This window comes from Dama dama, chromosome 25 (assembly GCF_033118175.1).
Source record: "Dama dama isolate Ldn47 chromosome 25, ASM3311817v1, whole genome shotgun sequence".
Classification (NCBI taxonomy): domain Eukaryota; kingdom Metazoa; phylum Chordata; class Mammalia; order Artiodactyla; family Cervidae; genus Dama; species Dama dama.
Genome location: NC_083705.1, coordinates 11,322,352 through 11,347,220, shown reverse-complemented (window position 1 = coordinate 11,347,220; position 24,869 = coordinate 11,322,352). Strand labels below are relative to the sequence as shown.

The 24,869-nt window shown below is 44.2% G+C and overlaps 1 protein-coding gene across 1 annotated transcript; it reads right to left on the bottom strand.

Moving 5' to 3' along the window:
• Nucleotides 1–151: 151 nt before the first annotated feature.
• On the bottom strand, nucleotides 152–24,506 carry GABRP (gamma-aminobutyric acid type A receptor subunit pi). Its single transcript, XM_061129687.1, has 10 exons — nucleotides 24,479–24,506; nucleotides 19,592–19,687; nucleotides 18,636–18,754; nucleotides 14,205–14,272; nucleotides 13,241–13,458; nucleotides 11,621–11,703; nucleotides 8,361–8,498; nucleotides 7,738–7,890; nucleotides 7,077–7,264; nucleotides 152–454 (listed from the first exon to the last, which is right to left on the bottom strand). Exons 2-10 carry the CDS (start codon nucleotides 19,642–19,644, stop codon nucleotides 152–154), a joined length of 1,323 nt encoding a protein of 440 aa, XP_060985670.1. The 5' UTR covers nucleotides 19,645–19,687; nucleotides 24,479–24,506.
• Between the last annotated feature and the right edge of the window lie 363 nt (nucleotides 24,507–24,869).

Genomic DNA, 24,869 nt, shown 5'->3' with positions numbered 1-24,869 from the left:
GGGTGATCCATTCTTTGAGGAGAAACGCTCAAATGTTATTTTAGTCACTGTGGCACCATTAGGTTAGGGTGCACACTTGGCTTAGACTATCGTTCACCTTATTACATTGCTTTATTGATGATCTTTGGCTTGCAAACAGTTCAACATCTTCTCAAAAATACATATAGTATGCCCAGTAAAATACATTGGCTAGCATAAAAATCAAAGGAAATAGTAGTTTGGAATATCGATCAACATTACTAGGGTTTTGAATTGTGAAATAATCAACAATCCTGCCCAACTTATCTCGGAAGACAAACTTGAACTTGTCGCTGGTTTTCATTGTCAAGTTGCTGTAGTCAACATTATCTCCGGAAATTTCAATGCTGGCAAAACTGATCTTCCGTTTAAAGCTGGAGATGGAGCTGTTGATGATGTTAGTAATGTTGACTTCTTCCACTTCCTTTGCTTTCCCCTAGTTCATAAACACGGTGGTTAGTTTGATAGACGACTTAGCAAAATAAGTACGTGGGTATTTATATACGTGGGGCTTCCCTGGTGGCTCAGTGGTAAAAGAATACACCTGCCAATGCAGGAGAGGTGGATTCAATCCCTGTATCAGGAAGATCTCCTAGAGATGGAAATGGCAACCCATTCCAGTATTCTTGCCTGGGAAATCCCATGAACAGAGTAACCTGGAGGGCTATAGTCCATGTGGTTGCAAAGAATCAGACACGACTGAGTGACTAAGCAACAACAATTCATATACGTAGAGGTCTTAATACTGAATAATTAGGTTTAGGAGAGAGCAGTACTGAGTGCCTTATATACTGGCTAGTAAGCAAGACTTGGTAGTCCTGATATCCTGCTTATAGGCCCCTGTCTTTAAGTTGTCAGCTTGTATAATGGGGAGAATAACCATTGCCCATCCTAGATGTGCAGAGCTGAGTGTGTGTGTGTGTGTGTGTGTGTTCAGTTGTGTCCAACTCTTTGTGACCCCAAGGACTGTAGCCCACCAGGCTGTTTTGTCCACAGAATTTCCCAGTCAAGAATACTGGAGTGGGTTGCCATTTCTTTCTCTAGGGTGCTGAATGTTAATTGCTCAGGTCAGTTTGAAGATAACTGACCTGGTTTCAGATCCCATTCTGTTTTTCACTATTGTGACATTTTAGTCACCTCAATTCCTTTAGAACTTGATTTCCTTGCCTGCAAAATGTTGATAACATTAATACCTACCTCTTGAGAGTGATGGGAAGATTAAATGGTATAAATTATGTAAAGCATTTAGTAGGTGTTTGGCGATTTCATGCTATTCCAGGGAGAAGGGAGTAACTGATTATGGAAGTTAATAGAAATCAGCAGTGTCTTAAGGTTTTTGCCACACAAACAGAAATAATGATGGTTCTTGCAATCCCATGGAGTTGCCATTCTCCACCATAGCTGGAACAACATAGCATGTGGACTGGAAAGAAAACTCAGCTATGGAACGCAGAGGCAGCCTGGTCCCAGGGCAGAGCCTGGGCGGGGTGGCGGCAGCCCTTGTTGACTCTTATCCCAGCGGCACATCAGAAGCAGCCCGGGCCTCTGACAATGGCTGACTGCCCCCAGTCCACACAGAGCGTCTACACGGGTCCTGCTTGCCCTGTGGTGCGACTTCACAACAGGGCTGGGGTGGCAGAGGCTGGAGGAGTAATCAGCTACGAAGGAAAAGAGGACCTGGACCCGAGGTTGCACCCGAGCAGAGCAAAGGCAACAATTGCTGGTACCTGCCCAGAGAGTACATCAGAGAGAAAGCAGGCCTCTCTCTGCAGCCTGCCCAGCTATAGACCTCCCTTTCTTCAGCACCTCCCTGGGGCTGGCAGAGGGAAAAGCATACATTTAAAAGGGATAGAGCCTGCATGGGTCCAATCCTCAGGGCTTCTGCTCCAGCAACTTGGGATCAGATCCCACCCTAATAGGGTGAGGAGGGTCACCGGGCAGAAAGGAAGTCACACCTCACATCAGGCTCTGGTCCTGGCCCCTCCATCTCCAGTCCCACCTTCCACCAAGGTGACAACTGCCAGCACATGCTGAGGAAAGACACGACTAGCTTCCACAAGTTCAGCTTTCCCAGCAGAAGCACTCTGTATAGGGACATATCCACATGAGGCCTATGTAAGGCTGCTATAGGTAGCTGTTTGACCTAAACTCGTAGAGGCAGAGAAATTTAAGCAAAATGAAAAGTCAAAGGAACTGATCTCAGTTGAAAGAGCAAAAGAAATCCTCTGAAAAAAATAAATAATGAAACAGAAATAAACAATATCTGATAAAGAATTCAAAACATTATTAAGAATGTTAACTGAATTGGGGAAAAGAGTAGATGAACATGGTGAGAATTTTAACAAGGAACTAAAAAATATTTTTAAAAAGTACCAATCTTAGGAATTCCCTGGTGTCCAGTGGTTAGGACTCCACACTTTCACTGTCGAGGGCCTGAGTTCAACCCCTGGTCAGGGAATGAGATCCCACAAACCACACAGTGTGGCCAAAAGAAAAGAAATGAAGAATTTAATACTGAAATAAAACACACTAGAAGGAATGAAGCAGACTAAGTGATACAGAAGAATGCATAAATGATCTAGAAGATAGAATAATGGAAACCACCTAATCAGAAGAGCAAAAAGAAAAACAAATTAAAAAAAAATGAGAACAGTTTAAAAATGAGAACAGCTCTGGGATAATATCAAGTGTATCAATGTTCACATTATAGGGGTCCCAGAAAGAGAAGGGGATAGAAAATGTATTTGATGAAATTATGACTAAAAACTTCCCAGACCCAAACAAGGACCAAATATCTAGGTACAGGAAACACAGAGGGCCGCAAGCAAGATGAACTCAAACAAATTCATACCAAGACATAATTAAAATGCCAGGTGTTAACAATAAAGGGAGAATTCTAAAGACAAGAGAAAAATACAGAATCATATACAAGGGATCCCACATAAATCTGTCAGCTGATTTTTCTGCAGAAACTTTGCAGGCCAGAAGAGTGTGACATAATACATTCAATGCTCTAAAGGGTAAAACCTGCAACCCAGGTTATCCTAGATTACCATCTAGAATTGAAGAAGAGATAAAGAACTTCTCAGACAAACAAAAACTAAGACAATTCATCAATAATAAACTTACCCTAGAAGAAATGTTAAAGGATTTTCTCTAAGTGGAAAAGAAGAAATAATCTATAGGAAAGGGATAATTCTATATCCTTTTACTAGAAAAGGCAAACGTACAGTAAGAATTGAGGCTCAACCACTTAAATAAGCCAGTGTGAAGATTAAAAGACAAAAAAATTGTAAAAACAACTATAACTGCAAAAAACAGTTGAAGGACACATGAGATGTAAAATATGATATCAAAAACACAAAGTGTAGGAGAAAGGAGTAAAAAATGTAGCTCATTTACAATGTGTTTGAACTTAAATCACTACCAGTTTAAAATAAGTAGATACCACAAGTCAAAAACCTACCACAGATACACAAAAACTAAAAAGAAAGGAACGTAAGAATGTTATTAAAGAAAATCATCAACCATAAGAAAAGAAACAAAGGAAATGAACTGAGAAGAACCAAAAAAAAAAAAAAAATACTAGAAAATGAGTAGTACATGGCAGTAGGTACATAACTGTCAGTAGTTATTTTATTTTTTATTAAACTTTTTATTTTGTATTGGAGTATAGCCAATTAACAATGTTGTGATAGTTTTGGGTACAGCAAAGGGACTCAGCCATACATATACATGTATCCATTCTTCCCAATTCATTGAGCTCCCTCCTAGATACACTGCTATATTTAAAATGGATAACACCAAGAATCTACTTCAGAGCACAGGGAACTCTGCTTAATGTTATGTGGAAGGGAATAGTTACTTTAAATGTCAATAGACTAAATGCTTCAAACAAAAGACAGGGTGAGTGATAGGATTAAAAAACAAGACCCACCTATATGCTGCCTACAAAAAAGTTAAATGCACACAAAGACTGAAAGTGAGGGGATGGAAGAAGATATTTCGTGCAAATAGAGATGATAAAAAAGCCAGGGGAGCAATACTCATATCAAGCAAAATAGACATCAAACAAAGTCTGTAACACAAAACAAAGATGGAAACATACAGTAATCAAAACAGCATGGTACTGCACAAAACAGACATACAACTCAATAGAATAGAATAGAGAGCCCAGGAATAAATCCACTTTATAGTCAATTAATCTATGACAAAGGAGATGAGAACATGCAATGGAGAAAAGAGTCACTTCAATAAGTACTGCTGGGAAAACTGGACAGCTACATTTACAAGAATAAAATTAGAAAAATTTTATTTAATTTAAAATTTAAAATTAAATTCAATTTTAAAATTTGTATAAAATTTAATTTTATACAGAAATAAACTCAAAATGGATTAAAGATCTAAATGTAAGACCTGAAATCCTAAGAACCCTAGAAGAGAATTAGGGAGAATACTCTGACATAAATCATAGCAATATTTTTTTGGATCAGTCTAACAAGACAAAAAGAAACAAAAGCAAAAATTAAACAAATGGGGCCTAATTAAACTTAAAAGTTTTACACAGCTAAAGAAACCATTAATAAAATGAAGTGACAACTTACTGAATGAGACATAATATTTACAAATGACATGAACAGCAAGAGGTTAATATCCAAAATATATAAACAGGTCATACAGCTGAATATCAAAAAAACAAACAACCCTATCAAAAAAATGGTCAGAGGACCTGAAGAGACATTTTTCCAAAGAAGACATACAGAATGACTAACAGGCAAATGATACTTGACATATCTAATTATTAGAAAAATGAAGATCAAAACAACAATAAGATATCACCTTGTATCTGTCAGAATGGCTACTATCAAAGAGTCTACAAATAAATATTGGTTAGGACATGGAGAAAAGGGGATCCTTGTACACTGTTGGGAATGTAAGTTGGTGCAGTCACTATGAAAAACAATATGGAGGTTCATCAAAACACTGAAAATAGATTACCATAAGATCTAGCAATTGCACTCCTGGGTATATATCCAGATAAAAATGAAAGTACTAATTCAAAAAGACACATGCACTCCAATGTTCAGAGATGCACCGTTTACAATAGCCAAGATATGGAAGCAACCCAAGTGTACCTCAATTGACCAATGGATAAAGAATATGTGAGATACATATATATGTATATATATAATGAAATATTAGCCAACCATAAATATGAATGAAATTTTGTCATTTGCAGTAATGTGGATGGATCTAGAGAATATTATGCCTAGTGAAGTAAGTCAGAAAGACAAAGACTGTATGATATCACTTATATGTGAAATCAAAAAAAATAAAACAAATGAATACAACTAGCAAAACAGAAACAGACTCACAGATATAGAAAACAAACTAGTGATTATGAGAGGGGAAAGAGAAAAGAGAAGGGGCAAGATAGGGGTATGGAATTGAATGAATTTAAACTACTATGTATAAAATATATAAGCAGCAAGGGTAAATTGTATAGAACAGGCAATAGCAGCCATTATTTTGTAATAACTTTTAATGGAGTATTATATATAAAAATAATCATTATGCTGTACACCTCAAACTCATATAACATTGTAAATCAACTCTACTTCAATGTAAAAAATAAATTTAATTAAAAAAATAAATTAATTTTTTAAAAAAGAAAGCCTACAGGGAGTAAAATAAATGAAATACGTGTTCTTTGGCTGGCACATATGATCATTTGCCTTTAGTACTTGAGTAATATGACTGTGTGAAACACTGTTTACAATAGTCAAGCACAAGAGAAAAGTCAACTGGATCTCTGGGCTATTCTGAATCCTCCTTTTCTTCCCGTTAAACCTTGTACAGTCCTGACCCTTTGCTGAAGGTGGGCAGCTCTTCTGCACTGGATCCCTATCATTTTTTTTTTTTTTTTTTGCCTGTTAGCAGGAGCTTTAGTATGCCAATGTCTATCAAACTGAGCTTCCAAAAAATCCCAGAGTTCCATAAGCCTGCAGAGAATAATAGTTAAGGGCATGGTCCATTGCCCACTGCAAGTGGGAATAACAGATGTGTCAGACTTTGGAGCCAAGCAGATTTAGGTTCAAATCTCAGTTCTGCCTTTTCCTGTCTTTGTCCTCTTGAATAAATTACTTATCTTCCCATACTCAGAACCCACAACTGTAAAAATAGGGATAGCCTTACTGAGTTGTTATGAGCACTTTTAACAGGGTTCTACAGATGGTAAAGAATCTGCCTGCCAATGCGGGAGATGTGGGGTCAGGAAGATCCCCTGGAGTAGAACATGGCACCCCACTGCAGTGTCCTTGCCTGGAGAATCCCACGGGCAGAGGAGCCTGGTGGGCTAGAGTCCCTGGGGCCACAAAGACTCGAACGTGACTGAGCACATGACCATGACATGATGACCACGAGCATTTTAAATGGCATAATATTTGCAAAGAGCTTGTGACTATGTCTGGCACATACATGCTCAATTGATAATAATCGTTATTATTATTATTCTGAGATATGAACGATGTTGTTTCACTGCTAAGCCAGATAATGAGTCCTTCCCTGTTAGCAGAAAAATATGCTAATCATGAAATTTGCCACAGTTTAATTTTTCCATACATTTTTCTGTAAACCATTACTTATATAATTTAAGAAAACAAGAAGGCAACAAAAGAATAAATAGTAAATACATATTAATCTGGAACTTATAAGCAGCTGCTCATGTTTGATTTGATCCTAGGTTTTTCATGGATGCTTGTTCTCGTGGTTGTGGTTTTATGTTGCATACAGATAAAACAGTTATTTTCTGCTAGAAAATATTAATATCTCATTGGCAAAAAGAATAGTCTTTTTAAAAAGGTGTCATATTAATATCTCATTGGCAAAAAGAATAGTCTTTTTAAAAAAAGTGTCATGACTGTCAGATTCCCCCAATTGAACAAGGATGAGAATCACTGATGCAAAGTGAATCCCTGGGGGTCAGGAACCAGGAACTGGTCGACAGACCAGTATATGGCACAGGTGATGAATTATATACAGAGTCCCCAAATTCTTACCCGATCTTTGGCTGCCATCTGCTGTAAGGAGCTGTAGTGGGCAACTGCATATTCCAGGAGGGCCCCAAACACGAAGCTAAAGCATATTCCCAGGTACACATCGATGGCCTTTATGAAGCAGTTGGTGTTCGGGAGAGAGGTACGGGACCCAATCATCAGTGTGGTCATTGACAATACAGTGGTCACTCCTAGGGAAGAAGTGAGCAGCGTGCCCATGTCAGTGGTCAGCATACCTGCCATCACTGCCTGGCAAACTGTCTCCATTCAAGAGCTGGCAAAGTGGGGACAGGACTCAGAAATGGAGCAGAGCTCATTCTGAAAAGTCTGTGGCCTTCTGGAAAAGAGTTGATTTGCCCATTTGTACAGGTATGAGTGATATGACTTTCTAAATGTTTCCTTCTGTCTTCTCACTGGAGGGAGGTGTTCAGTAAACAAAATAACTGATAATAGTCCATCTAATCACCATTCTTCCTTATCTGTTACTGTAAAACAAAGTTTAAAAATACACTATTCCTAACATAGTCTCTCTCTCTTTCTCTCTCTCAAGAAACCAGCTCCTAGAACTATCCTATGAATATCAAATAAAATAATGGCAGAAAGTTAAAAAAAAAATGAGACCTAATAACCCAGTTCTTAGAAATCTCCCGTTGGAACTACTTACCAATGCAGGTTCTTGCAGGAACTGAATCAAGGGAGATCCAAAACGAAACCCAGGATAACACCACCAGGAAAGTGGAAGGAACATAGGTTTCCAAAATGAAATACAGGACATTCCTCTGAAGCTCAAATTGCAAGACCAGTCGTGTGTAATTTCCTGATAGGGTGAACAAGGGATAAGAGATCAACCCTACTCGTGGCACCTGGCATTCCCTGTGGGATGTTTAACTTAGCTATATTTGCATAAAACCATCCATTGTTCACCAAAACATAGTTAATAATGAACTGTCATTATAGTTTCAATGAAAGAGATTGTGTTTGTATAGCATGGCATTTATGGGAGTGCTATGCCCCCAACCACGAGCCTCATCCTGTGCCTTTGTCTGTCACAGTATTCCTGCAGCATCACTGCTGGTTTCCATGATACCTGCTTCACTAGACTATGAGCCTCTTGGGGACCATTTCAGTAGTGGGTGTAAAGCAGGTAAAAGTGCCAAGCCAACACACTTGGCATATCACAGAGGGGGTCTTGGGTCCAGAAGGGGCCAAAGTGAAAAAGAGGTGATATTTCTGACTCAGAATACAACTAGGCTATATTGCTCTTGTGCACATTGTCCTACGAGTTACCTGTTTCCTGCTGTGACCTGGTAACTGAGGTGAAATATTGTTGTATGGTGTACTGAGCAAGTCGCAGGTTTTCCAGTCCCCGCACGGAGTCGTTCCCTCTCAGCCAGCTGAACTCGACGTCGTTTCCATCGTAGCCCCCTGCCAAGGGAAAGAGTGCCCTGATCAGTGCAAGAAGGTGGCAGATTGGCCTGGTCTGGACAATGCTGTGATGGAGAGACAGCAGAAGCTCTCTCTCGGTGGTGCTAAGTCTAAGGATGGTCCCATGCAAAACCTGGTGTGATTCCTCCAGTGTAATCTCAGTGTGTACCCAGAAAGGGCTGACCTGCTAGGGCTTTTCACCACCAGTGAGAACCAGCTCTGCGCTAAGCACTATGTACACCCAGTAGGTGATAAGTACCTAGAAATGGCCTCTATCATTATTTAAATGATATTTTTGAACACATATCTGTGAACTCACAAAGATCTATAGTAGACATTGCCTTTCAGGACAGTCTAACACTTTGGAGGGGATTCTCAGGGACATTTGGTCTGTTCATATTTTCATATTGGCATAATGCAACCAAAAAAAACCCAAAAAACTTTCAGCCAGTCACTTTATTGATGTCTGCAAACATAAGTATTTGATAAACCTCAAAGCAGTTTTACTAATAGTGATGACAGTAATAATAGCTACCTTTTATTAAACATTTACATTAAGTCCTTTACATATTATGTCTCTAAGCTTCTCACAAGCTTGCAAAGTAGAGCTATATATTTCTTCATTATTTAAAGCTTTTTTTTTTACATTTTATGAAATTGAAATGGATCTTACAGTTGATATATATTAAGTAGAGCTTAGAGCTTACATTTTTCTGCAGTGTTACTATTCGATAAATGCTGTGCCTTAGAACTAAGGAACTGTAATGTTTTGCCCCTTTCATACATGAAAATTATCAGATTCAGAGAGACTGCATAACCTTCTCAGGATAGCAAAGCAAATGAGAAACAAACCAGTATTGGACCTCAAGGAAGTTTAATACCAAAGCCCATGGATGATGATGATAATATCTATCACTTAGTAAGCAGTTACCTTTCTAAGTGCTTTGCAACATTATCATCTCATTTAATCCTCAGATAATACCTTTGAGAAGATAGATGAGTGGTTAATAAGCACATAAAAAGATTCTCAAAATCATTTGTCATAAGGGAAACACAAATCAAAACCACAGTAAGATACCAGTTCACGTCCACTAGAATGGCTGAAATAAAAAGATAGACAATAATAGATGGTGATAGTGTGGAGAAATTGAATGTTGCTGGTGGAAATATAAAATGGTGCAACCACTTTGGAAAACAATTTGACAGTTTCTTGAAAAATTAAACATAAATTTGACCCAGCATTTTAGTCCTAAGTATCTATCCAAGAGAAATCAAATCATGTCAATAAAAGGACTTGTACAAAAATGTTCACAGCACCATCATTCGTAACAGCTGAAAGGTGGAGACAAGTGGAGCAACTTGTACTGCTTGTATCATTTTGTCTGGAATCCCAAAGGGAAAAAGTATCTTAAAAAGTAAGTTGTACAAGCATCTACTTAGATACTTTGCTTTTATAACTGAGGGTGGGGTTGTTGTCTAGTCACTAAGTTGTGTTCTACTCTTTGTGACCCCATGGACTGCAGCACACCAGGCTTCCCTACCTACCACCTCCTGGAGTTTGCTCAAACTCATGTCCATTGAGTCAGTGATGCCATCCAACCATCTCATCCTCTGTCGCCCCCTTCTCCTCCTGCCCTCAGTCTTTCCCAGCATCAGGGTCTTTTCCAGTGAGTTGGCTCTTTGCATCAGGTGGCCAAAATACTGAAGCTTCAGCTTCAACATCAGTCCTTCTGATGAATATTCAGGGATGATTTCCTTTAGGATTGACTGGTTTGATCTCCTTGATGTCCAAGAGACTCTCAAGAGTCTCCTCCAGCACCACAATTTGAAAGCATCAATTTTTCAGCACTCAGCCTTTTTTATGGTCCAACTCTCATATCTGTACATAACTACTATAAAAACCATAGTTTTGACTATACGGACTTTTGTGGGCAAAGTGACTGGTAAATGCTCACCTTCTCATTGCTCTGTCCCTGAGTGGATATGGGCAATTGTGGAATAGTATCAATTCTTTTCTAGGGATAGCATTCAGGAAAAAACCCTTGGTGAGGTTTCTGAACCCAGATTCAGTGAAAGCTTCCTCTGCTCACTGGGGACAATATTTGTGCAAGCAGAGTGCTGGAGTTTCCAGGAGAATCTCACTCCTGAGATTTGAGATGAGCACAGCCATCCATGGGGGGCAATTGCTTTTTGTATGTGGGGCTGAAAATGAGCTCTCTTTTTGATAACCTCAAGTTTTAGTCTGCCCCCAAACAGCTGCATTGCTTCAGGAAGGCGTTTCATGCATTTAATCAATAAGGTAATTAATCTGCCTGCCTGAGTCTTTAATTAAATGTCTACCTCTGAAAAATGACTGTTGTCTCATAATGGTTCTGTTTCTTGAATGTTGGTCACTAGTGTCCTCATGTACGAAGTACCCAGTGGTTTCCAGAGCCTGACTATAGTTTTTCCTCCTTGTGCAAGCCGTGCCTTGATGCCTTAACAATCACTATCTGTGGCATTTTCTTCCTAGGATTTGTGTCACAGGTGCAACCTCCCCATGGTGGGCATTTCGGAGTGGTTTACCAAGGAACCACAAGATCACTCACAGTGCCAGGAATTCATTTGACACCATCAACTTAGAATAAATCCTCATTCTTCATCATAAGCAAATCCCCAGGATGCAGTTTAGATGTTCACTTACTGACATTATGCCACTAAGCTTTATGTATATCAAATAATTTATTTCAGAAGTTTAAAGCAGTCTTGCAGTAAATGGCAATGATCGTTTTGTGGATCTGCCGTTTCCTACTTCTTCTGTACTCTTCCTGGCTTCCATGACTTGACAGTTCCTGAGACTCCTTCCTAGTCCTACTGACTCCTGTTTGCTTTTGCTGTCCTGCCTACGTTTAGGGGGAAACACTTGGTGCCAATGCACAGTGGTCCTCTCCCAAAGACATAACGTTGAAAGGTTTATTTTTGAAAGTCTCTAAATCTCTCTGGACATACACCCAGAAGGGATGAACCCATTGTCATCAACATCAAGGAGAGAAAGTCTACTACGAATAGGACACTCCTCACACATGCACAGATCTAAGTCACCCCAGAAACTCATCTAAGGGGCCCGCATGACGTATACTCACAGCTCTCTAGTTGCAACTTGCATGTCTGTGTGTCCATGGGGTATTTAGACAGGTCCATGTTACATGCAACAGTTGTTGTGATTCTAAGAAAGGAAAAATGGATTCATAGAGAGTGTTATAAGGATGCTATAGGAAGTATACACTCCCTGTTAAGGGCCACTCCAAGAGAACTTTCACCTTGACTCTTAGAGTGAATGTGTGACTTGGTGCCTACATTCAAAGCAGTCCTGAGTTTTTCTGCACTAAGCAACGCCCATGAGACTTGGTTAAAGCCAGTCCAGATTGCAGAAAGTTAGAATGTTGGCAATTCAGAGACAAACTTGCAACAATATCACAAAACAGAATCATTCATTGGCTTTTTTGAGATGCTTCTACATCCAGTTTATTCTGGGCTCTGAGAGTCAATAACTTGTCTAAGGTCAGAGAGCAGGAACTTGTCCTAAATCTGTCTGACTCTAGAGCCAGGCTATTAACCCTCATCCATTATTTGTTATCCTTGTACAAGACACTGCTATGTGCCATAATACAGAGAGACACACACACATGCACATGCACACTCACACGTGCTGCAGGAATGCAAGGAATGGGCACCTTAGTATTAACTGGGGTTAGGGTCAAGGGAGAGGTCTACTGGACTTCTTGAAAGAGGTGTTGGGGTTTTGGCTGACCTTTGTGGCTCAGCTGGTAAAGAATATGCCTGCAGTGCAGGAGACCTGAGTTTGATCCCTGGGTTGGGAAGGTCCCCTCGAGAAGGGAAAAGATGCACACTCCAGTATTCTGGCCTGGAGAATTCCATCAACTGTATAGTCCATGGGGCTGGACACAACTGAGCAACTTTCACTTTCATGAATAGCTGGTCCCTAGCCTTCTACTGAAGGCCTCTAGCAGTGATAGGTTTGCAGTCATGGTCTAGCCCTGGCGGAGGCAGTGGTGAATTCTCTGCCTGTAGGCTGCTCCAGGAGGGTCATCTTTCCTATTGTCACCAAAAAACAACTTGATGAACACTTGGGTGGGAGGAAGTTTTGGCCTCGGGGATTTGAAGAAGGGGCAAAGCGGAACCCATGACTACAGGTGGTAAGGCTTTGGAGGACTGTACTTCGATTTTTCTATCTGTACAAGAAGGACTCACCTAAGTAGAGGTGTATTCTGTAGCCACCAACTGCCCCGTTGCACCCATGGAAAGGAAGTTCTTTGTATCACCTCTCTGTTTGTGTTTGCTGTTCCCCTTCCCTCTTCCTAGTTAACTTCCTTTTACTCTTTAAGCCTCAGCTTAGAGTCCTGCCAAAGCCTCCTCTAACAACACCACAAACCACTGTCCCACTCCCGCCTCGGGCCCCTAGTGCCCTGACTTCCTTGCTTATGTATCTGTGCCAGGACAACATCTGATTCAGCTCCATGGCCTCAGCATCCAGCACAGGCCTGGCACAGAGCACGCATTCTCAGAAGAGACTTGTTGAGCCCAACTGGACTGAGAGAGGGCCCTTCTGCTCTGGGGACAAGGATCTAAGAAGGCAGGCCCATGAGAAGGGGAGGTGGTTATTTGAAGACTGGTCAGAACATCCTTTTCCTTTCCTCCCCGCTCTTTCCCCTCCAACCCTGAGGTCACAGGTGCCTGGTTACCTGAGGGCATACAGGACTGTGCCATTGGAGAAGAGGCGGATGAGTCTGTTTCCCACGGTGACTTCGTGGAGGAAGGACTTTTTGGACTCCACGATGTAAGTGTCCGGCACCCAGAGGAACTCCACTAGGCGTGCATCTAGAGTGAAGCTCTTGTTGCCTTCGAACACCAGCCGCTGGTCCGTCCACCGCTGTCTGAGATATATGGTGGCTGTGTAGTCCTGAGGGGCAGCCGGGGAGAGGAAGTAGATGGAAGGAGAAAGCTCAGAAAATGCAAGGAAAAGGGTAAAATCTTACTTCCCTCCCCACCTCCACTGAGGTCAAGAGTGCATGTCACAGTAGACAGGGGTGAATGAAGCTTGCCTTGAGGTGGTGGCCTGTAGCAATAAGAGAACAAAGCACCTTATTTATTCTGGATAATAATGCTCACTGCCCAAAGGGAGCCCCTTAGGAGCATGTTCAGGGCCTGAACTAACTTTCCCTTGATCACAAAGGCCACAGGAAGCTTTCCAAGGCTTTGGTGAGCGAAGTGCTCAGGCTGTCCAGTTTCCCTGCAGCCTACAGCGGACTCACAGCAAAGTGCCTGTAGCGTCACCTTGTCTAAGATGCGTTCTCCTAAGTGAGAGGATGGTTGGAAGAAGTTATGTGACTACTGGTTTTGTCTCCTGCTCTGTGAGGAACCCCGTGATATGCAGGCTTCCTCCCTGCAGTTTTATTTTTCCCCATTCCTATCCCTCACACAGCACACCCACTCCCCCATTTCTCCCCTCCTAGCCTTTGAATCCAGTTTCCCTCTGATACTCAGAGATTTGTTTTACAAGCATCTTCCACTGTCTTGAGTTTCAGGATAGGTCTCCAGCTCCTGTTATTCCAAGTAAGTCTCTGTTCTGTTTTGAGCTGGAATGGGTATCCTCAGAGAACACAGGAAGGGGGCTGAGTGGGTGGAAGGCGGGGGAAGCACACTTACCATATTGCTCTCTGAGATACTGGAAATACTTGCAATGTCCAGAGTCAGTGCTATCTGAACAGGTTCTCCTAAGATGAAGAAAAAACAGAAACCCTTACATAGAAATAGAAACAGATCTGCTAACATTAGCACAGTTAAAAAATATATTGTTATATATATTAATAATTAATTTTAAATATATATAAGAAACATATGGGCTTCCCAGGTGGCGCTAGTGGTAGCGAATTTGCAATGCAGGAGACAGGAGAGACACAGGTTCCATCCCCGGGTCGGGAAGATCCCCTGGAGAAAGGAAAGGCAACCCATTCCAGTATTCTTGCCCGGAAAATCTCATCAACAGAGGAGCCTGGTGGGCTACAGTCCATGGGATTGCAAAGAGTCAGATGCGGTCACAAAGAGTCAGGCATGAGTGAAGCAGCTTGGCAAGCACACACATAAGAAATAAATGTATTAGAAAATTAAAAAAGTAACAATGACCTACTGCAAAATTTTAAACAGTTTAGAAGCTTATAAATAAAAGATTAATTTCTATCCTCCCCCTCGCAGGAGAAATCATGATAGAGGGTGTGCCTCCCTTTTGTATGAAAAAACAATGCACACATATACACTTAGCTAAACACCCGAAAGCGAGACCACACTATATTCATTAGTGTTTATTTTAAGGCATGGAATGGTATTTGCTACTTCTTACTTGGAGGACTTTTTCCTATGGTGCTTGCCAGGGACTCATTTATTTAGAAATGTAATAGAGATTTGGGAATTTGTACACAAATATATTTTCCCCCCTCAACCAAGTAAATTTACCACCAGATGGCATTCAAGACTGCTCATGGTTGAGCTTCCACTCACTTCCTGACATCTTTCTCCTCTTCCTTTGCTCTCCAGGAACCTTAAACTATTTAGAACTGCAGAACCATCCCCATTTGGTCTGGTGTACAGATGCTGGGCCTCAATCCTGGAGTCTGGACAGATGGGCCTGACTTCTGAGGGTGCCTGTCTTACCTCTCGAGTGAAGTAAGAAGAAGTGAAGAAGAATGGGAGCCACCATTCTCAGTGGCCAGGCCAGGAATGTTTACTCCCCCTGAGACTAGAGATGTGGGACAGAAGTCCAGGAGTCAGGAAGATGTGACTCTGATCTGGGAAGTTAGCAGACCTTTCAGAGCTGCAGCCTTCTCACCCGCAGGCTTGAATAATGCTAATGACATCAGAGGGTCACAGAGAAGGGTAAATGAGAGAAGGTGTGTGATAGCTTCTTTGCAGGGTGGTGACGAGACAGAATATACAGGAAGTGGCTGCCTAGCTGGGCATATACAAAGTGCTCAGAAATAATTATGTGTAAAAAGCCCCCAGCATGGTTTCTATCATGTGATACCAGGCACTTGGTAAATGGCATTTCCCTTCCCTTATCCCTCTCTTCCATGATCTTAGCTAATTCTGGAAAAGAAACAACTTTCCTCACCAGGTTAATAGGTGGAAAGCATTCACTTGGGATAATAACTGGGGGTATCTCTGGGAACTGTGACAACACATTAACTAGGAAAAGGAGAGGCGGAATTCAAAATGCTTCCACACATCAAACTGGGAGGAATCAGAGAGCAGCCTAATTATTAACTGAAGGAAATCAAGCTGCAGGATATAGGTTAAGAACTTGGAATTGGAGTTTTAAAGCCAGTGCAATTAAAAGTAATTAACTGAATACTTGGTGGGAAAGGGGTAGATCTTTCAGGGCAGACCCTGGAAGGTACTGAAGGAGTTAAGGTGCTAAGTGGCTCTCTGCCCCTCATAGCAGCAAGGTGCAGCATCAAGAAGAGAAGCTTAGGGTCAGAGTGGCCACATCACAGCAGTGTGACCTTGAACAAATTGCTAAACCTCTCTGTTCTACAGTTTCTCATCTCTAAAATAGAGCTACTAACGTTGATCATCAGGGTGGGGTGGGAAGGCAAGTGCTTGGCACACAGCAGGCCGTGGGTCAGCACTGGTTACCATCCCCGAGGAAGGTGGAGAACCGAAAACGTACAAGCGTTTCAGGCTCACTGTGGGTTTTTGTGTGTTTAGTTTGTTTCTAGGTAGTCTAGTCTCAGCTTTTTTATGGACCAGAGTTTGTTCTTTCTTCCCTGTGAGTTAGAAAAGTGAGCAGAACCACCAGAGGGCAGCTTTCTCCTAGGAAGCAGGTGAAGAGCAGGTCCTGGCAGAGGCTTGCAGACCCGTGCCGCCAAGCTCAGTCCCTGAAAAGCCCTACGGCGATCTGGCCACTCAGGGACCTTAGGGTCCTAGATCTGGGTGGACAGACATTACTCTAGGGAACTGCAGCCCCTCCATGGGCCTGGAGGCTGCCTCAAACATGTAGGTTCTGTCAGGACGCAGCGTGCCAAAGGCTCGTGACAAGGGGTGGGGGTGTGCCTTCCCCTCCTTTTGACTGAGGACCCCTTACCCCATTTCCACCCCAGGTGGGTCTTGGCCTCACATTCCTGAGGGCCACCTCAGGCTCAGAATGGGTACATTACCCAGAGACTCTGCACCCTGTGGGTCCACGAGCCAGCAACAAGAAGGGCAGTGTTCTGGCCCTGTTGTTTGGCATTTGGGAGGCAGAGAAATTGTTCAGCAAATCTAACCAGGTGTGCACACTCCTGGGCTTGTCATTAGCATTCAGTTGGTCCTGGGAAAACAAGGGGAGGTGGAAGCCCCCAAGGTCCCTTAACATAAGGACCTCAAATCCTAAATGTGTGGCCATGAGGTTGGGTCTCTCAGATCTCCATCAGAAGGGGGTGAGTGGCCCCAGCTGCTGTGCTCTGAAACCTTTCACCACACTTGTTCAGAGGCCACACTTCCCATGAGCTGCATCCCACTGGGGCCTGGACGTGTTAGGAATACTAAGGCAGGCCTGCTCCTGGGAGGCACAGAGATGGGAGACTCCTCTGATGGGAACTTCCACTCAAGGACTTCGTGGTGGACTTCCCGAACATGCTTAGAACTGCACTGTGGTCTAAGGCACCTCCACCAGCCTTTCTTCCCTCCCTCCCTTCTTTCCTGCATTGAAGTCTGACAACTCTCCAGCTTCCTCCTTTTCCTGCCCCATATTTTGTCATAGATATGGCCCCAATAAATATCTTGCAAGGATAATCCCCTCTCATTGTTTGCTCCTCAGGGGACCTGGACTAACCCACTAATCCTAGATCTGACCAGAGAATTTTATTAATATCAACTGAAGGGAGGAGCAGGAAGGCAAAGGGATTAAAATAGATGGCATCCTGATGATATATTTACACACTTCACTCAATCCTCCCTGTGAGGTAGATGATACGCCCCCCAGTTACAGAAAGCTAAGATGCTTGCCCAGCAGTTGAGCCAGGAGCCAAACTCAGGTTTATTCAACTCCAAGGCTCTTTCTACTACTCAAGGTAACAAGACATTAGTAACCACATTGTTCAGTCTTACATTTTACAAACGAGAGGCTGAGACCCTGTGGGAAGGAGGTAGGTGGTGGCCTCATTCTTTCCATCCTTGCCTCACTGTTCAAGATATATTAATTGATAACTTGCTACCTGTTGAGCACTGAGATACCACTGGGGCTAGTGAAATAAATAAAGCAGGATTTCTGCAAGGGATGTCAGCCTAGAGCCGAGACAGACATAAAGCCAGTGACAGTATCAGCCGGTAACAGCTATGATTTAGAAATATGTTCAAAACAAAGTGTGAAGAAAGGCCATGAGGCCTGGAGGAATCTGTGTGGGCTGCTCAGAAGAGGAAGCCTTTGATCTGAGACATGACGGGAAACTGGAGTTTCCCAGGAGTCAAATTGGAACAAGCTCTTCTTGGCAGATAAATAATCTCAGCAAGAGCCATGGAGACTAGAGAGGCCAAGGAGGTCTGGGGGCACATTTGTATAAGGGCAGAGCGGGGAGAAGCTGGGGAGATGAGGTTGACAGACAGATAGAGGTGGGGCTGGGAAGTGCTGGGTGTGCCATGCAAAGGGCTCTGGACTTTAGGCTGGAGAGACTGGGGAGCAGGAAGAATTCTGAGCAGCAAAGGGCCCAGGTGGGTCATCCCAATGGCAAAGTAGAGGGTTAGTCTTGAGGGGGCAGGCTGAGGTGTGAGGAACAGGTGGAACAGTCCTGGTGAGACATAGTGGGTTTCTCAAGTAATGATACCAGAAGTGTGGGTAGAAGGCAGACAGTGGGTGTGGGGTAGTGAGGAGGCTCTAGTAACCTCCCTGGGGAGGAGGATTTCTATATCGTGCAGGTGGAGAGACCAGAGAAAGTGCTTTCTCCCAGCATGAGAGCATGAAAAACCATGGGCAGCTGTTTGTATCCATCACTACCAATGTTAGATCAGAAAAAGCAGCCAACTACAGTCTCCTGAAACCCTCGTCTGCATATTAACTCTGATCCTGTTCCTTTTGAATTGATGTCCTGGGCAAAAAGAACGACCTACCGCCAAAATTGGGCCTGAGAAACTTGTTATATCCTGCTGTGAGATTCTCAAAGCCAGGCAGGGACAGTTTGTCGCTTCTGCTGACCTCGATGTTAAGCTGATTCCCCTGGACGCACACCCTGCAGAAGAGAACAGGTTTCAGTACACGTGTGTGCTGACGTGTGGATCAACATGCATACATACAAACTTGAAACTTGAGCTTGTGTTTTCATGCATGTGTGTGGTTGGTTATATGGGCTTCCAGGTGGCTCGGTGGTAAAGAACCTGTCTGCCAATGCAGAAGACGCAGGAGACACAGGTTTGATCCCTGGGTCAGGAAGATCCTCTGGAGTAGGAAATGGAAACCCACCCCAGTATTCTTGCCTGGAAAATTCCATGGACAGAGGAGCCTGGAGGGCTGCATGCAGTCCATGGGTTGCAAAGAGTCAGACACAACAGAGCACGCAAGCACGCACATGCATGTGGTTGTACTCATGTACCAGTAGTGACTCTTCCAAAGAGAACCCTCTAATTTTCAACTGCTGAATGAAACATATCTCTGTCTCACCCACTTTATTATGCATTTGCCGTGTGTCATAATGTCGTGGTAATTTGGAAACACTCAAAACTTTCCCCCCAAACAAAAGGGATTTATCCATCTCTGACCATTCTGGAAGCTTGACTTCTCTGGAAAAAAATGGCAAGAAAATGTATAGTCCTGGTACGTCAGAGGGGTGAAGGCACGAGGCCTTGTCTTGTCGTTGCTAAGTAGAAAGGACTGTAAATCCATGGCTGATTCATATCAATGTATGACAAAACCCACTGGAAAAAAAAAATAATAATAATAAAAAAAAGAAAAAATAAATAAATAAATAAAACCAAAAAAAAAAAAAAAAAGAAAGGACTGCCACCCCTCCCACCGTGTGCAAAACGCAGAGCAATTCAGACCAAGGCCGCTGTGGGGCGGCAGAGCTCACCGTGCGGAGAGGAGACTCAGACACACAAGGGCCAGTTGGAGGCTGTGCCTCATGCTGAGAGCTGCATGTGTAGCGCGAGGCTGAAGGAGAAACAACCTGGGGAGACAGATGGGGCAGGTGGGAGGCAGACAACCCCAAGAGCGCACCTCCTCCCAGCCCAGCTTTTCTCTCCTGGGGGGTCAGGCACCGCATATTCTCCGCCTCCGTGGGGAGCAGCCTCTTCCCACACCCACATGCAGCTCCTCCTCCATGCATGTCATCCGGGAATGCCTTCGTCTTGGAAGATCACATTGATTTTTTTTCCCACTTTTTAAAATTGGAATATAATTCCTTCACAATGTTGTTCGTTCCTGATGTACAACATCATGAATCAGCCACATGTACACATATATCCCCTCCTTCTTGAGGCTCCCTGCCACCATACCCCATCCCACCCCTCTAGGTCATGACAGAGCAGCAGACTGAGCTCCCTGCGCGATACAGCAGTTTCCCACTAGCTATGATACATATGATAGTGTACACACATCCGTGCTACTCTCTCAACTCATCCCCTGCCCTACTCCCCCCACACTGTATCAGCAAGTCCGTTCTCTGCATCTGGGCCTCCATTCCTGCCCTGCAAATAGCTTCATCAGTACCATTCTTCTAGATTCCATATATGATGTTTGTTTTTCTCCTTCTGACTTACTTCACTCTGTATGACAGGCTCTAGATTCAGCCATATCGCTTCAACTCGCTCAGTTTCATTGGAGGATCACATTTCAGATAAAGGCTGAGGACTTGTTTAGAGAGCGGTTCTCCGGAGCAGAAATGTAGCTGGTGCATACTGAGGTGCATGTGTGGACAGCCCCAGGACAGTGCTCACCCTGTCCTTGTCCTGATTTTCCAGGAGGACATCCAAACCACACACTCCCCTCCTACCATGCCGTATATCGGAGGGTCTACGCCTGTTAAGCAGGAAATGAGAACTGCCCAAGGACCTCCATGTGCCAAGAAACATGTTAGATACTTTCCCACAGAGTCTCCTCATCTGTGCTCACAATGGCCTTGTGAGATGGGCAGGTTCATCCCTGTATTGCAATGAGAATATAGAGCTCACTGTGCCAGTGAATGTCAGAGGAGGCTTCGCAGACAGGGCTGGCAGTCTCAAGAGCCAGTCCCCCTGGCCGCTCTCCGCCCGCTGGGCCTGCTCCCTGGGGCTTTGAAGCTGCTTAGCCGTCGGGTGAGCACTGTGTGCGTGCAGGCTGTCGGGGAGGCCCGGCCTGGGGGCTGGCCGCCTCGGTTTGGGGACTGCTGTCAGATGTCTCTGGCAGAAGCCGGCACCCAGGCGGGTGAGCCTGCGAGCCGTCAGGCTGCTGACAGCAGTGGAGGGCCTCAGGGCGGGGACGGGGCTCAGGTCTCCTTCCCAGGCAGCCCCAGATTTGACCTCTTTGGTAGTTTCTATGAACAAGGTCACTTTCTGGAGTCTTGCCATTCTGGGGCTTAGGGTGCAAGTCAGCCATTAATTAACATTACTTACAAAACAAACACGTGTTTATTCTAGAAATGGAAATGAACTAGAGATGTATACAGTCACACGTGAAAATCTCAGTGATGTGTTGATGTAGGTGTACTGATTTGACACATGTACCACTCGGGTGGGAGATGTTGATGGTGGAAGAGGCTGTGTATGTGTATGGAGCTCAGTTTTGCTGTGAACTTAAAAGTTCTGAAAAAATAAACTCTCTTAAAAAAACAGTGTAAAGCCCTCCCTCACTTCTCTAGTCTCATACATCCGAGATAACCATTGTTAACGGTTGTTTTATCCACACATCCACTATATTTTTATGTGCATATATATCTTTGCATGAAGAAAAAGTTTAAAAGCAAAACTGGAATGATGGCATACAGTTTTTGCTACATACATTTTCACTTAATAATAAAAGCAAATCTTTATTAAATATTGAATGCATGCTTTTACTATGCCAAGAACCTCTTCAATCCTCACAACAACTTTTTGAGATAGTTACTACCATTGTCATCTTACAAATGAAGAAACTGAGGCTTGGAGATGATAAGAAAATACCAAGGTTATATAGCACATGAAGAGCAGAACTGAATCCAGGCAAGCTGAGCCAAGCACTTTTTTTTTTTAGCGTTTTATGTTTTTTTATAGTTATTTCACCTTCATATTTCTTTAAAAAGTTGAAGTATATTTGATCTATAAGTACTTTTAATCACTGTACCATGACACCTACTCTTTCCCAACGTCAGTGGGAGCTTTCCATGTCACTCCTAGAGAGCCACCTTATTCTTTGTGATGGCAACAAGATATTTCATAAGATTAGTGTACTAATGTTTATATAACACATGTCCTATATGGTTACTAAGTTATTTCTGAATCTTCTACTATTACAAAATCACTGATGAATATCTTTGCACGTGTGTAAACACCTATAAATCTTCATTCTGTCATATTTCCCCACCTCAGCCTTTTCCTGCTCATACATCAACAATACCAGCCATGAAATCACCATCATCGACCCACCGATGCTCGTAATCACACCTTCTCCCTTTAGCGCATCTCCCCAGCCCTGTCCTTCCTCTTAATCCCAGCGTCATGTTTAAGAAGGTCCAGGGAGCACTACCATGCCTTCTATCCCTTCATTCAATTTTCCAAAGGCTTAACGAGATCCTTCTGTGAATCAGACTCATGTGAGGCCCCCCACGAGCTGCGGTCTGCTGGGGAGAGAGGAGTGTGAGCAGCGAAAGAGACCGGAGCTCCCGGTGACTGTCCTGTGACAGGGGCCGAGGTAAACGGATTCAAGGAAGGAATACAAAGGAAGTGCGTGGTGAGCTCCATGGGGGATGGTGAGACAGTGCTAGGATGGAAGTCACAGACAGGGTCATTGGGTTCTTGGAGGATGTGTGTGCATTTGCCAGGTGAATGAAGGAGGCCAGGGGCCCTCCAGATGGTGGGGACAGATGGAGTCTCGTCTATGCACACCCTGCCACTTCCTGCACTGGGCCTCTCCCTGGAGCCCATGGCCACTGACAGCTCCCTCCTTGTCTGGCCTGGATTAGTGCCATTCTCGTCTGGGACACTCCTCAGCCCTCCCTGCTCTCATAAGGTACCACCCTCAATCCAGTCTTCAGCTCCAAGGCTCCGCCTGAATCATGTATTTCCTGTGGTCAGCCCTAAGTTAGGAAGAGAGAATGTCTGGGCCCTGGGCCTCTGAATCTGCTCCAAAGAGTCCATTCTCTGAGTAGCTGTACCCAGGCTACACTTAGATGTGTGATCCCATCTCACTCTGCTTGCTCTGCTTACAGTGTTGAGAATGTCTCAGTTTATAAGGGAAGAAAAGAGAAAAGGAGAAAGCCCTCCAAATGCCTGCTAGGTGCCACTCTTGATAATTAATCTCATTTAATTCTCATGACCAACTGACCCAGTAGGTGTTAATTTCGAGAGTTGACTCTCAGATCAGTGAAAGGTTTTGACTGAGATCACATGGCCATTAAGTGCCTGTGATTTGAACCCAGGGCTTCCAAGCCCCTCTTCTATGTGCTGTATCTGGGAAGAGAGGCTTCAGGTCCCAAGCCCATCTCTGGGGTAGAGTACTCACCCACAGCACGGCCTCAGTGGCAAGTGTAGCTGGGGCCTCTGTCCCCTGTGGCAGAGGCAGCAGCCCTTACGTGATGGTCCGGGTACCCACCCGCCTGATTGGAGGCTTGGGCCATCAGTGCTGACACAGACACTGGGAACGGCGTTTGGCAGAGCCGTGCACTGGGTCACCAGGGGGCAGTGCCCAAGGGATTGTCCTGCGGTCACAATACGCGGGGACTCTGGCTGGAGCCACCTAGCCTCCTGCATCTGTCGGGAACATGGTACCCATGCACTCAGATCCACTCCTGAGTAGGGGCAGCCTATGCACTCTTACCCTCCTCGGAGGGGTGTCTGCCAAGATCCAACTTCTACTGGTAGAACTCGAACTTTGGATTCAGACACCCCTGAGTTGTTAACCTCTCAGAGCATTGGTTTTCTCATCTAACAAAAGGGAACAGAAAGCACGCAACAGACACTTGCTTTCATTCTCCTCTACCTTCTGCATCTTCCACGGGGACTTTGGTGACTCCACCATGACTACAGGAATCCAACGCTCAAGCTCTTTCTAATACACCCAGGGTGTGAGCTGACTGTCGTGTCATTCTGAGGGCACTCAAGTTGGCATCACCTCAGGGAGAACAGTGTCAGGCACAGGACTTCAGGGTCACCTAGGTGACTGATGCCACCTTTTTATAGGTGGGCTCTGAGAAGCAGTTGTTGTTTAGTTGCTAAGCCATGTCAGACCCTTCGCAACCCCATGAAGCAGAAGTAATTCCATGCAGTTTGTGCTGGTTTCTACTCCCATTCCCAGAATCGCCATCACACAGATACTGTGAACTTAAATTTGTCATGTTAGCCTCCTTCCTCCATGGGCACTGCACCCCTGTCACTTCTGCATAGACAGAACCATTTGTTGGAAAGCAGTTGGGGCACCTGAATTAGGCTGAGGTGAGGAGAGACATTATCGCCACAGGTCCACCTTGAGAAAATCACAGAAGTTGGGCTTGTGCGACGTGTGGCCTGGGCGGCAACACGAGAGGAAGACCTGTGGCTCTAGGATCAGCCCAAAGGTGCTCTAATCTCAATTCTGTGCTTTCTCTAAGATTGTTTAACTTCTCCCTGAAGTTTAGTTCCACTGTATTAATAAAAGGAATAGTTTGTAAGACAAGGGTGAGACCTCGTACAAAGGAGGTGCTCTGCAAATCCCAGCCCAGCCCCCTTCCCCGGGTCCCTGCCGGGCTTAGGTTTGGCTCCCCTTCCCTTTGCTCGCTCCAAGCACGCAGCGGGGCCAGCAGCTTCCTTACCAGTTTCCTTACTCTGTTAGGACCGGTCCTTCAGGTCTTCAGGCTGGGCTTTCAAGTAGGGCATAGTCTTCCAGGTCCCTGGGATTCTTCCCATTGTCAGCCCTGACCCCTGGGATGCAGACGCACAACCACTCTCTGATGGAGTGGCTCTCTCTGTGGGAGAGAGGAAGCTGCAGGACCGGCCAGGCAGACGGCTGGGTGGAGCCTCTCACAGCTCCTCCCCTGGGTGGGGCTCTGGCCAGGTTCCGGGTGTCTGTGGGAATTCTCAGCTCTGTCTAGGGCTGCTGGCTGCCAGGGACTTGATCCTGAGCTGTGCCTCAGCCACGCTCCTGGACCAGAGAAGATTCTTAACATGAACGACCCAAGAAAGTCAAATAAAATGGGTCACCCC

Excerpts from the sequence above, each read along its gene's own strand:
- GABRP (XM_061129687.1), bottom strand. The coding sequence starts at position 19,644 with ATGAGGCACAGCCTCCAACTGGCCCTTGTGTGTCTGAGTCTCCTCTCC. Across the intron at positions 18,755-19,591 it reads CTGAGTCTCCTCTCCGCACG|GGTGTGCGTCCAGGGGAATC; the intron begins GTGAGCTCTGCC and ends TCTCTTCTGCAG. Across the intron at positions 7,891-8,360 it reads CAGGTCACAGCAGGAAACAG|GAAATTACACACGACTGGTC; the intron begins GTAACTCGTAGG and ends TCACCCTATCAG.